This window comes from Oryctolagus cuniculus, chromosome 14, assembly GCF_051225735.1.
Source record: "Oryctolagus cuniculus isolate XC-2025 breed Fujian yellow rabbit chromosome 14, ASM5122573v1, whole genome shotgun sequence".
Taxonomy (NCBI): Eukaryota; Metazoa; Chordata; class Mammalia; order Lagomorpha; family Leporidae; genus Oryctolagus; species Oryctolagus cuniculus.
Window position 1 is genome coordinate 68,912,022 of NC_142880.1, and position 14,242 is coordinate 68,926,263.

The following is a 14,242-nucleotide window of genomic DNA, read 5'->3' on the forward strand; positions in this document are numbered from 1 at the left end:
GAGCCTGGAGGGTACCACTAGATGAGGGGAAGCTTTAACAAGCTAGGTGCTCTTGGCCAGAGGGCAAGGCTCGGTGATGAAAGTGAAGACCTGGAAAGCACAGGGTAACACTGGAAATCCTCCAGCTGTGTGATCCAGCGCTGTCAGTCACTAGCTAGCTAAGCAGCATGACCTTTATTTTGGGTCAAATCCTCTGTATTTCCAGCACCAGGCATACCTGGAGCATAGATGCACCACAGACCAGAGTCTGTGTGCATTCCTAAACCTTTTGGAGTAGACATATCTTACTCTTTTGGTTTCACAGTACTTGACATTTCTCCTTGGAGTTATCCTGTGTTAAATTAAGGTAGGTTAATATAGCTTGTTGGAAAATCTGATGACATTTGTTATGATCTGAACTGTCCAATTTTGGGTGAACATAGTTCTCGAATGGCCTATTGTGCCATTTTTTTTTTTTTTTAATACCAAGCAATTTGTTTACCTCTTCCTGAATAGAACTGGATGTAACCAGTTGGGAGAGGCAGCACTGAGATCCTCTGGAGCAGGTGGTGAGGCTTATTCCCTCCTGCACAGTGGCTTTGCAGCTCACACTCATTGTGTTTCTTCCTTAAGATAATGACCAATCTCTGCAGAGGTTTTTTGGAAAGAGTTAAAAATCTCAGATGTTCAGTTCCTGAATGTCCAGAGACTATGGCAAAAATAAGAAATATAAAGACTGTAGAAAATTATAATTTTCTTTTCCTTTTTTTTTTTTAGGTAAAAAAGCTCCAGTTTTATTTAGTAAAGAAATGATTGAGTCAATGAAAGAAGGTTCAGTTGTTGTGGATTTAGCTGCCGAGGCTGGTGGAAACTTTGCAACCACTAAGCCAGGAGAACTTTATATTCATAAGGTATATCCAAAAAGTATCTTCTATTTTTGCATCATTTCTCTTACAGCATTAGTGATTTGTGAGAAGATATTTATTGGTTTACGTACTTGGCAAAATTGAGACCTGAACATATTTTAAAATTAAAATTAGGCACATATAAAACTCCTTTCATTATGCTTGTATGTGTGTGTATTTATATAGATATATAATTTAAAAACGTAGCCTTGATTGTGAATAATAATTGTCCTAGAAAGACTGTGAGCAAGGGGTAGTAGACCTTTCTGACTATAATTTTGTTCATTTAGGGAATTACTCATATAGGCTACACAGACCTTCCGAGCCGGATGGCCACACAGGCCAGCACCCTGTACTCCAACAATATCACCAAACTCCTGAAGGCCATCAGCCCGGACAAAGACAATTTTTATTTTGAAGTGAAAGATGACTTTGACTTTGGTACCATGGGTCATGTCATTAGAGGAACTGTAGTGATGAAGGTAAGTAATGCGATTTGTTACTTCCTGTGGCTTTTAATGTATATTTATGTTAGGATTGCTGTTCATGGAAGAATTCTCTTGGAATTGAGATATATTCTAATAAAGTATTGATGTACCAGGATTTTACCAATATAATTGTTTAAGGGTTGTGGGTGGGAGGGACGGTATGGGGGGGGAAGCCATTGTAACCCATGAGTCGTACTTTGGAAATTTATATTCATTAAATAAAAGATAAAAAAAAAAAAAGAAAGAATGCACAATGATGTAAAAAATATTTTAAATACAGGTAGCATGACTCACTGAAAATATATGTTAATTTTGGAAAACAGAAGCAAACAGAAATTGAATAAAGTAAAAATTTAGTATTCTCTCCACCTATGTACTTTTTGGGGATTGAGCTATATTCTTTCATGTATGTCCTAGAACATATAAATTCTATATCTATGTGTATGTAATACATGCATCATGTATTTATAACATAAGTTTATATAAAATGTTATAAATTACATGAATTTATTTATAAAAATTGCATTCATAAGAAGTGTTTTATTCAATAGTAAGCTGCCTTCTGTAAATTGAATTTTTTTAAAAAATGCTAATTTCTAATATCTCTTAGGATGGTGAAGTAATTTTCCCAGCTCCCACACCGAAAAATATTCCACAAGGTGCCCCAGTAAAACAGAAGACAGTAGCTGAGCTGGAAGCTGAAAAGGCGGCAACTATTACGCCCTTCAGAAAGACAATGACAACGGCTTCAGCATATACAGCAGGTGAGGGTCTCATTTATCAGAGGGTTTCATTTATTGTTTGAATTTTGTGATTGTCAACATTAATAAATTAAATGCTGTTCTTCTTTTGATTTCATTGGTAATTAACTCTGATAGACCTGATTTTTTGCCAACATGTGACTTGTACCCTTTTTGTAGAATTGGAGACTGTGTTGATTGACTATCTCAAGAGATAAGGCTCCATGCTAATACTGAAATGAATACATATGACATAATACACAGGCTATTAATATTTTCCTTTTTAAGACACATTTTAAAATATTCTTTTCATTAGTATTTTTATTTATATCAAATATGTTCAACTATGACGATACTTCAGAAAATTCATGGAAAATTGGAATTAGAAGGTATATTTGGGAATGGACATTTGACAGAGTGGGTAAGATACTATTTGGGACAATGGCATCCTAAATCAGAGTGCCTAGGCTGAGTCCTGGCTATGTTCCTGATTTCTACATCCTGCTAATGTGCAACCTGGGAAGCAGCAGACGATGGCTCAAGTATTTGGGTCCTTGCCACCCATGTGAGCGGTCCAGATGGAGTTCTGGGCTCATAGCTTCTGGCTGGTCCAGTCCTGTCTATTGCAGGCATTTGGGAAATGAACCCACAGATGGGAGAGTTTTATCTGTCTCTCTGCCTTTCAAATAAATAAAGAAAATAAATAAATGAAAACAATTTTAAAAGTGATGTGCATTTTGGTACAAAACTTTTGAAATCTGTGCATACTTTTTTCATAATATACATTTTCTATGAACTTTTGGAAGAATGCATGGATATCAAATTTTTTTTGGACTGAAATAAACATCTTCAATTCTATTTTCCCTGAACTTTTTGAAATACCCTTGTGTGTCATATTGTGCTGATACTAAGTGTACATAAAGATTATGGGGTTTTTGAGCTTTGTAAAACTTGAGTTGTGATTTTTTTTTGCACAGTTGGGTAAGACTGGGGATCCCAGTATTTACTTTGAAGGATAGATAAAATGATATAAGGTGAAGTCCTTGAAAATTTTTACTAGCATTCTGTTACTCATCTACTAAAAAAAATTGTGCATTTAATTTTGATCTCTTTCTTTAGAATTTCATATAATTTGTCTTTTAAATTCATCTTCATGAAAACTCTATAAAGAATTATTGTTGAATAGTGACAGATATGCATTTTGGCCATGTATTGTTAGAGGCTGAAATTAGATATTTGATTTTAGATTAGTTTCTCTGTCATACAGTATTTTAAAAATTTGCAGATCTACTTAGGGATAAAAGAAAAACAAGACAAAGCAAACTATAAAGAATTAAAGACCAGCACCAGACACACAGAATTCCTGTAACCTCAGCATTCTCCGTGTTTCCATGTGAGTCCAGATGTCTTACTGCTAAATATGTGATTCTGCTTGAGTGAAGAGCAAGTCTCAGCAGAATGGCTGGAGAAGCCTCTGATTGTGAACACTGTGAATGGATGGAGTAGTGTTCCTCCTTGCACTCATTTGTTATGACAAAGAAACGGGATTATTATATTGTACATGAAGTGTATTATGAGTAGGATCATGATTTTTTCATTTCTCTTTGAGAGAATACAGAAAATATAGCAGGACATATATGATGATTGGTTTTTCTAGGTTTTTCTTGTATTTATTGAGGCAGGGAATATTGCTTTTTAATAAATATTACAATAGCATAATCCAATGAGCAAAAGGATGGCCTAACATTTGTTTTACTTTACCTTGAACTTCCTCCTTCATATTTAAGGCAAGATTATTCTCTTTCTGTGTAGGGAATCTATTTGAATAGGATTCTTCAAGGAATGTGATTTTCTTTTCTTCCTTTTTCTGTTCTGTTCTGTTCTATGAGTGAAGACTTTATTAAATAGTTGATAAGAAAACTTTTAGGTGTGTGATGTGATTGCCATTTAAGATGTTCAACACAGGAATTGTGAATTCTGATAGTTCAATGCTTTATGTGGTCATAATAATAGCTAGTATTTAGTGAGTACTAGACATTGCATTAAATACTTATCATGACTTAGCTCATTTATCCCTTACAAGAATTCACTAAAATGGTATATCTTTACAGAATCAGGGAGTCTGATATAAGAAAACATATTTTACTTATTTCTTTATTTGGCAAAGAGACAGATAAAGACACAGAGAGTTAGACAGGTAGGTAGAGAGATGGAGGCAGGGAGAGGCAGAGGGTTCCTATCTGCTACTTAATTTCCCAAATGCTGGCAATGGCTCAGGTTGGACTTAGCTGAAGTCTCCCATGTGGGTGGCAGGAAACCTATCAGTTGTGCTGTCACTGCTGCCATCCAGGGTATGCATTAGCAGGAAACTGGAGTCGGAACTAGAGGCAGATATTAAACCTAGGTACTTCTTCCAGGCCAGCTCTCTGCTATGGCCAGGGAGTGCAGTGGAGGATGGCCCAGGTGCTTGGGCCCTGCACCCCATGGGAGACCAGGAAAAGCACCTGGATCCTGGCTCCTGCCATCGGATCAGCGCGGTGCGCCGGCTGCAGCGGCGGCCATTGGAGGGTGAACCAACGGCAAAGGAAGACCTTTCTCTCTCTATCTCTCTCTCTCACTGTCCACTCTGCCTGTCAAAAAAACAAACAAACAAACAAACAAACAAAAAAAAAACAAAAAAAAACCCTAGGTACTCCAGTGTAGGATGAGGGCATCTAAACCACTAGGTTATATGCCTTCCCTCCAAAAACATTCTTATCCACAAACCCATTTAGCTTCTCTAATCTTTAACTGAAAGGTAAAACAATGTTTTATCACGTTCTCCCTCCAAATAATTAACGGCCATGCCTTGGAACCTTGGAAATGCTTTATGTGTCTAGGAAAATATATTAAAATTACAGTCCTATTTAATGATTCAAAGTAAACTTAATGTCAATTCCTGATGTTCTAGCTGTGCCGCTTATAAAGTAATAATTCATACCAAGGAAAAAAAGTGTACCTTGTTCAGGAAAGTTAAAGTCCAGCTCCCTGGTTGCTCACTATCACTGTGTTTCTACTGACCACTAGGTAACCCTTTCTTCTGTTGCAGAACAACTGTCCACATGTTTGCTATTAAGGAAGGCGATAATTAAAGATGTATGTTCAGAGCTGACTGTTTGTATTCTGCACATTCTTAATTTAATTTGTATTTTTTTTTTTTTCCTTTTCTTTGTAAATTCCCGATGGCTGACTTGTGTTGAGGCTGGAGCTGACTGCCCTGGCCAGCAGTCCAGTCCAGATTCAGGAGCAATTGCAAAACTTCTGTCCTGGGTGGGTGGAAGCCATATGTTTTGGGGAGGTGCTGGAGTGAATGAAATCCTTCCTACTCTTTTAAAACTCCTCTTCCTCAGCCAAATCTGAGAGTGACATAACATTGGCCTCATAAAAGTCCTGTCTTAAAAAGGTTTTGTCTTGCCCAAGTAGAAAATCCTTTGGTAGATCCTCTATAGGCATATAATTCTGGAATAAAAATGTTTATAGAAACACATGTGGCATTGTCAATGAACGTTAAAATGGAAGAAGACAATATACATGGGGGAAAAATGTGCAAATTGCTATTAAGGTGACTCACAAATATTATTAGATCTTTACAGTTTGTTTTGAGGGTAGCTGGAAATTTGGATTTTGTTCACAGAATTCCCCCCACCCACCACTTCTCAGTTGTGAAATATGTAAAATATCTGCTCATTCCTGGCAAGGGGGTAGAATTTCAAACATTAACTATTCCACATGTTTGGGTAGTGTGGATGTGTGTATGTGTACACTTTTAATATGACTGGGCTAATTGGGAGTCATCTTAAACTCTTTCTTCTCTTTCTGCAGGTCTCACTGGGATACTGGGTTTGGGCATTGTGGCTCCCAATCTAGCCTTTTCTCAGATGGTGACCACTTTTGGTTTGGCTGGCATTGTGGGCTACCACACTGTCTGGGGCGTGACTCCCGCTCTGCACTCACCACTGATGTCTGTGACTAATGCAATCTCAGGTTTGTTCCCTTCTCCATTTTTCTCATCTTAGATTTTCATAGGCTCATTTGATCCTGTGAGTGTTTTCAATGGGGCTTACAAAGTCTTTATTTTCCAATTGTTTCACTTCATGTGTGAGGCTGTATTGTGGTGACCCAGGGGCTCTCAGAGGGTGTGGGATATGGGGTTGTGAAGTAAGAGAACATGGGAATGTGTCAACCCTTCGGGCTGCTCCCATTTCAAGTAGTGCAAATCCATTGGTATTTACTTCAAGTATGATTTCTTTTAGAGAAAGGATTCCACTGGTGGAATTTGAAAACCAGTGTTTCACAGAACCATTGTTGCAACATCTTTAAGGGATTCCTCTTAGATTCAACTAAACATTCAGTGAACAAGGCTACAATAGGACACACATGGCATTGAGATCACTGTGAGGCTCATGGGACAGGAATCACAGCTTGCTAGTGGGACAGCAGGGGCTTCTCTTTGGTGCAAGTCTACACAGCAGTCCTGGTGGCAGTCCATATGGCTGCCCATGAGCTATTTTCTTTTGCCTCTAGTGATGGTTCAGATGTGAGGGAATAAGACCACACTGGACAGGCATGAGAGATTCCTTGGCTTCAAAGGCTCAAGGCCCATAGTCATTTCTTGTAACACTGCTGTAGGTTCAAGGATCTCTGTTGGGAACAGTCTAGCACTCAGCAAAGCCCAAAGCTATATTATCTTCACTGGATATTTATAGATCATAAATAATTATTTCTAGTTCAGATAAAAGTAGCCACCAGGGGTCAGTTTTTACTGTAAGCAATGTTATCTGGTCACCTCAATGATTTGTAGCTTTATCAGAGGAACAGAGCTAGAAAGTTAAAGGAAGGTCATATCCTTTCAGAGAAGGAGAAAGGGTTTTGTTAACCCTTTGCTTAAAACAGTGCTTTTAGTAAGAAAAGGGCTGTGTTGACAACAGCCTCTATCAGGACAGGTCTTTACATTTGGTCCTCTACTTCCTTGGGTTCTACATCTGTAGATCCTACTAACCATGACTCAAGAATATTCAGAAAAAAAATTACATCTGTCCTGAACATGTAGATATTTTTCCTTGTCATTATTTCTAAACAGTACAATGTAATAGATATTTAAGTAGAATTTACATTGTATTATTACTATAAGTAATATAGAGATTATTTAAAGTCTATAGGAGGATGTGTGTAGGTTATATGCAAAAACTATGCTATTTTATATAAAAGGCTTGAGCATCTGCATATTTTGATATCCATAGATGAGGGGTGGTTCCCATAACCAGTCCCATAAGGATACTGACGGATGACCATATAGTATTTAAATGAAAATGAAAGAAAACTGACTGGATTTTTTCTTTATGAATTCTATGTATGTGAGGTCCTGTCACTGTAGTTATTTACCTGTTATACTTGCTTTCTAGGATTGACTGCAGTTGGAGGTTTGGCACTGATGGGAGGACAGCTGTATCCCTCCACAACTTCTCAGGGCCTTGCTGCTCTTGCCACATTCATATCCTCAGTCAACATTGCAGGTATAATGATGATGAACGAACCCAGAGTGCTATGTTTAGTGGACATATAAAGCAAATATGAATCACTTTAAAATAGACATTCTGATTTTAAGAAGTTAATTGTACTTTTAGAAAGTCTTTTACTCAGACCATAAATGTTTTTTGTGAAGGAAAAATGATTTTGCCATCTATAATTTTTAGAAACTCTTTGTGGCCGGTGCTGCGGCTCACTAGGCTAATCCTCCACCTAGCGGCGCCCACACACTGGGTTCTAGTCCTGGTTGGGGCGCCGGATTCTGTCCCGGTTGCCCCTCTTCCAGGACAGCTCTCTGCTGTGGCCCAGGAAGGCAGTGGAGGATGGCCCAAGTGCTTGGGCCCTGCACCCCATAGGAGACCAGGAAAAGCACCTGGCTCCTGCCATCGGATCAGCGCAGTGCGCCGGCCGCAGCGCGCCAGCTGTGGCGGCCATTGGAGGGTGAACCCACGGCAAAAAGGAAGACCTTTCTCTCTGGTCTCTCTCTCTCTCACTATGCAGTCTGCCTGTCAAAAAAAAAAAAAAAAAAAAAAAAAAACTCTTTGTAAGAGAACATTTCCCCCCTCCTCAGTACCCCAAAGCAAACAAATATAATGATGTCTTTCTGCAAGCTAACTAGAAAGTTATTTAATGCATAGTTTTCAGTTAGTTGGAGAGCTATCACCATAACATCTATAAACAAGTACAATTTTAGATAACATTTTAATCTTTCCCCTTATCCCAGCACAGACTATGCTTATTTCTGAAAATTGAAAGTCTAGCACATCACTCATGTGTGAGACCCTTTTGATGCAATTTTGTAGCTAAAAATTCTTTAATGTATCTAAGAAACATGGTACTTATTGATATGGTATTTTTTCCTATCATTTGTTACATGGATTAACAAATAGAATAACTTACTGGAAAAAAAACCTAACCTTTGATCTTTTGCATTCCCAAGATTTTTGAATGGGTATTTACTTTTAGTCACGCAGAAATATTTGGTTTTTGCATCCAGATAGCAAGTTTTCTTACTGTTTTTAGGTTTTTTGTTTTGTTCTCCACTCTAGTGGAATTGGATTGAATACTAGAATTTTTAATTTTGAAATTCTAAAATGTTACACAAAATTTTATTTATGCCCAGGTAATAAAAATAGAAAAAATTGTTAACACTTAAAAAATACTGTTCAACAAGATACCTATATGTGTTTTATATTTCCTTTGTTTTCATAAGGTGGTTTTCTGGTGACTCAGAGAATGCTGGACATGTTCAAGCGTCCCACGGATCCCCCAGAATACAATTACCTGTATCTACTCCCTGCTGGCACTTTTGTTGGTGGATATTTAGCTGCTCTCTACAGTGGTTATAACATTGAACAAGTAAGAGTATCTTTTGAAAGTTCTAATTTTTTACCACTGTGTTCTGTATCTAACATTATTGTTAACCAAAATTCAACCTGTCAGGCAAATATAACTCCGGAACCATCTTGATCAGAGCATTCCAATCCTCTAAGGATCTGGACCCTGGATTCCAGAGAAATATTTGCCTGCTGGATGTGCAACATGGGTTTAACTGTGTACTTAAGTTTTCCTTCATGTAAAAATGTGGAGGAGATTCCTCAGCTAGACTTGGTCCAAGTTGTTGTCTCCATGCATGAAAGATTCAAGGAGGAGACATAGAAACAGGTGAGCAGGAAAGCAGGGTTCATTTAAGGGCAAAGGGAGAGTACATACTCAGAAGGGAGTGCAGGCAACCTCATGAGGGAGAGCTGCAATTAACAAAGTTTGGGGTTCTTGTATAAGATAGGGATTGATATTAGAATGGGACTTAATTGAATATTCAAGTGGGGCAGTTTGGGTGGTGGTGGCTCAAGTACCGACCATTTTGATGCCTCTTTTTTGGAAATCTCAAAAGTGTCCTGGTGTCTGATATGTTATGGGGCTGCAGTGCATGTGGTGAAATATACAAAGTGTCTGACATCTGGTGCGTGATGAGAGTGGGTGTGCTGATGGTGCATTAAGGGGAGTGAGAGTCAGGTGCATGAAGGGGAGTGGGTGTGCTGGGAATGTTGGGGATTTCTACCCAGCGCCACCCCAACACTATGCTAGCATGGAAGAGGACGAGGTTTTAGGTGTTACACATGGGCTGCAGCACAGATGCTAGCAGTCTTCAGTTCCTCACTACTCCCAGACTACATCAAAAAGAATCAAGAAAGTTATTAGCATCTTATTATGTACCTGGCTAAATTGTTACAGGGATACGATGAAATAATCAATAAAAAAGTTGATAAATTTTCAAGTGCTAATTGTCATTTTTCTTTTTTCCCTGTTCTTTCTTAATAAACCCAAGGCATTCTGTCCTGTTATCAAGAGACGTTATGCCTATATATATATATATATATATATATTTTTTTTTTAAATTTTTGACAGGCAGAGTGGACAGTGAGAAAGAGAGAGACAGAGAGAAAGGTCTTCCTTTTGTCGTGGTTCACCCTCCAATGGCCACCGTGGCTGGTGCGCTGCGGCCAGCGCACCGCGCTGATCCGAAGCCAGGATCAGGTGCTTTTCCTGGTCTCCAATGCGGGTGCAGGGCCCAAGCACTTGGGCCATCCTCCACTGCACTCCCGGGCCATAGCAGAGAGCTGGCCTGGAAGAGGGGCAACCGGGGCAGAATCCGGCGCCCCGACCGGGACTAGAACCCTGTGTGCCGGCACCTCAAGGCAGAGGGTTAGCCTAGTGAGCCACAGCGCCGGCATGCCAATGTATTTTTAAAATGATAGTTTGAAAGTTAATGTTACATAGAAAAACAGAAGTTATATAGTTATGATGGAGCCTCAGCTTTGTTCTGAACTCCATTTTCCATTTCTTTTCAGTGATTGTCACTAGATTGAAACCTCTCTACAGAGGAAAGCCATGTCCCTCTTGGTTTCTTCTGCCTTCCCAACAATCAGGATTTGTTGAATGAATGGAACTTTTTTTTTGAGAAGAGTTGAAGGAATGAGTCAGAGAGATTGAAGTCTAAATTCCCTGTTTGCTGTTTACTGATCATTTGATCTTACAGAAATTTTGGAACCTCTTTAATATTTTATAAAATGTATTTAGTTCTTTTGTCTTATGGATCTCATAAGACTAAACTTATAGCATAGAAGCTTGGACATACATCAGAGTTTTTTTTTCTTTCAGATCCAATAGTAACTGTTGATGTTTACGTACTTTTCTTTGTATTTGTGTATGATAGCAAATCCAGAAGAAATCAGTTTATATAAATAGTACAATTGCAAATTTAAGTGTTTAATATGTTAATACTCATAATTAGATGGGAAAATATATGAAAATATTAAAAGAAGAACTTAGATTTGTCTCTCTTATCTCAATTTAAAATTGTCCTCAGACACATGCTTCCACAACACTGAAGGTTATAATAATCTCTCTCTTGGAAGGTCATTAGACCAATCTGGGAGTATGAGTTAAGACTGCCTGGAGGAGCTGTGAAATAAGATCAGATGGATGTATATGCTTTACCCAGGAAATGCATAGACTCAGAAATTATCACTATGTAGGTAGAGGTTGAGATGGTAAAAGTAGATGAAAGCCGTAATGAGGATTTATACAGGAAGAATAATTTCTGGCTTAGTATATAACCCTAGGAAATATCAACATTTGGGGGATGTTGATATGGTCACTCAAAAAGTTACTATAAGGAAACAGAGGAAGAGTGATCAGAGATAGGAGAACCAAAATAGTATAGGGCCACTTGAATGTGCATATCAGTTTTATTTGTGTTAGCCAAAGACTGGAAACAATTCAAATGTCCTGCAGCAGGTACATGGCTAACTATGAGGTAGCCATACAGTGGAGTGCTGCTCAGTAATAAAAAGAAATGAACCACTGATACACCAAACAACATAGATGAATCTCAAAAGCATCAGACCAATGGAAAGAAGGCAGAAATAAAAAAGTAAATACTGTATGATTCTATTTACATGAAATACTTTAAAGGGAAAAACTGATCTATAGTGACAGAGGCATATCAGTAGTTTCCTGGGATGGGGGAAATGGCTTGGGGCCTGGTGTACGGGGGGAACAGCAGGGACTGACCGAACATGGATAAGAGGAATCTTTTTAGGATCAAGAAAATGTTCTATGTCTTGACTGTAATGGTAATTACAGGTGAGTGCATATCCGTGAAACTCAGTAAACTGTACATGTAGAATGAGAACATCTTACTGTAAGTTATACCTTAATAAAGTTTATTTTAAAATGTCAAAAAAAAGTAATCTCTCTTTCCCCTTTCCCCTGAAAAGATCATGTACCTAGGTTCGGGTTTGTGCTGTGTTGGGGCCCTGGCTGGCCTTTCTACCCAGGGAACAGCGCGTCTTGGCAATGCATTGGGCATGGTTGGGGTTGCTGGAGGTCTGGCAGCCACCTTAGGAGGCCTAAAACCATGCCCAGAATTGTTAGCTCAGATGTCTGGTGCAATGGCTTTGGGTGGTACCATTGGTAAGTATTTGTGGGATTTTTCCTTTATGTGAATGCATGCCCTGCAAACACCTGAAGGCAATTAGGTTCATAGATTTGGGAGAACTACATTAGGAGTAATACCTTTCAATAGTAGCATCTTTATTGCTGAACATATATTTCTGTGTGAGGCCCATATAAGTGAAGGAATTAGATTCTCTTAATGGAAATTGTTTCAACAAATATATGTTTTGGTGAAAATTCCATACAGTTGAGAAAATTCTCAACCTAATGTAAGCATTTAGCAATATTGTGCGCATCAACTGAGTCAAACGAGTGGGCCATAAAATGCCCTGTATATAGTTCTTATTTTCCTTCACTTACTGTGTCCAGTTAGCTAATAGTTGAATGGGGGATTTGGAATAGTTACATATGTATGAGGATTGGGTACAGGTCATCTTTTGTTCTGTGAGGTATAAGTAACAGCAGGAGATGCTACCTCAGTTACTTGTTAAAAACTTTGAAAACATGTGGGCCAGCAGGAAAACCACTATTTTAATTTTGGTTTAGTGCTCCGCTGACTTTCAAATGTTTAGGAATTTTGCTAGCTGGATTTTGAATATAACCATTGTTAATACTTAAATTATGTAAACTCAAAACCAAATAAATTGAATTATAAAATAAGGTAAAAAAACTAGAAATTCATCTTTCCAACTGACTAGATTTTATTGCCTATGTTCATGAGGTCATTTATATCTATTTGTATGTGTGCAGTAGAAATACTGTAATGGTGGGTTACTGTACATCTTCTCCCAATTCTACATTCCATGAAATCACATTGGTAGATTAAAATCGGCCCTAGTTAGAATATTTACACTATGAAATAACAAAATGACATAAGTCTGGACTTTATTTATTTATTTTTTTAAAGGTTTATCTATTTATTTGAAACTCAGAGTTACACAGAGAGGAGAGGCAGAGAGAGAGAGGTCTTCCATCCGCTGGTTCACTCCTCAGTCGGCTGCAATGGCTAGAGCTGAGTCAATCCAAAGCCAGGTTCCACGAGCTTCTTCAGGTCTCCCACACAGGTGCAGGGGCCCAAGGACTTGGGCCATCTTCACTGCTTTCCCAGGCCATAGCAGAGAGCTGGATCAGAAGTGGAGCAGCTGGGACTTGAACTGGCACCCATATGGGATCCTGGCACTGCAGGAAGTGGCTTTACCCTCTTCACCACAGTGCTGGCCCCAGGGAAGTTCTTTAGACTTGATCCTAGCGAGTATTTTGAACCCACTTCTCCATCACCCACTTGTAGCCATGAAACTCTTTGCTATCTCCTAATTTGGGAATTTACTACCCATAATTTTTGCTTTCTTTACCTTTGAACTTGGCTCCCGCTCACCCATTTGAAAACCAATGCTATCTTCATATTGCAGCTATTTCTGTGTGCACAGGAGCAAGCATTGGCTGTAGAGGACAGAGTCTGTGATGTTCATTCATAGTGGAAAATATAAGGGGATCTGATTGGAGCTTTGAATAATGTGAAGAAGTGTTTGTTAGGGAATTGTAGTTAGTAAGGGGAAGAGACTGTCATTGATGCTATGTATTTGTGCTCATTATAGTGGACCTTGTTAGCTGTGCTGGGTATACATATAGAGTCAATGGCTTTACATTCTGTACAGCCACTGTAGAAAATATTTAGCCTATACTAGGAGTAAGGCAAAGGTTATTGGTCATAGCTATGGCGACCCTTAAATGTGATCTTTGTTGTGGCTATTCCTCAAAGTTCTGTCAAGTTTTAATCTCTCCTTGACCTTCATTTCCCAACAGGATTGACAATTGCCAAACGCATCCAGATTTCTGATTTACCTCAGTTAGTTGCTGCTTTCCACAGTTTAGTGGGTTTAGCAGCTGTACTTACTTGCATAGCTGAGTACATTGTAGAATATCCACATTTTGCCATGGATGCAACAGCAAATCTCACCAAGATTGTGGCCTACCTTGGCACTTACATTGGTGGTGTTACCTTTAGTGGGTCTCTTGTTGCCTATGGGAAATTGCAGGGTAAGTAACTCAACCTACAGGTAAATATCTATTGTTGAGGGTATTTGTGGATCCATTTCAATTTCAG

General features: G+C 38.7%; 1 protein-coding gene across 8 annotated transcripts in view; it reads left to right on the plus strand.

The window, feature by feature from the left end:
- NNT (nicotinamide nucleotide transhydrogenase) overlaps positions 1-14,242 on the plus strand; it is a 107,447-nt gene that overhangs the window by 45,329 nt on the left and 47,876 nt on the right. For all 8 annotated transcript variants that reach the window (XM_008262180.5, XM_008262181.5, XM_008262179.5 and 5 more), the window contains exons 8-15: positions 757-890; positions 1,175-1,366; positions 1,983-2,136; positions 5,974-6,135; positions 7,554-7,664; positions 8,891-9,036; positions 11,961-12,156; positions 13,942-14,175. In XM_008262180.5, the coding sequence (XP_008260402.1) occupies positions 757-890; positions 1,175-1,366; positions 1,983-2,136; positions 5,974-6,135; positions 7,554-7,664; positions 8,891-9,036; positions 11,961-12,156; positions 13,942-14,175 (1,329 nt within the window). The remainder of the gene's footprint in view (positions 1-756; positions 891-1,174; positions 1,367-1,982; positions 2,137-5,973; positions 6,136-7,553; positions 7,665-8,890; positions 9,037-11,960; positions 12,157-13,941; positions 14,176-14,242) is intronic.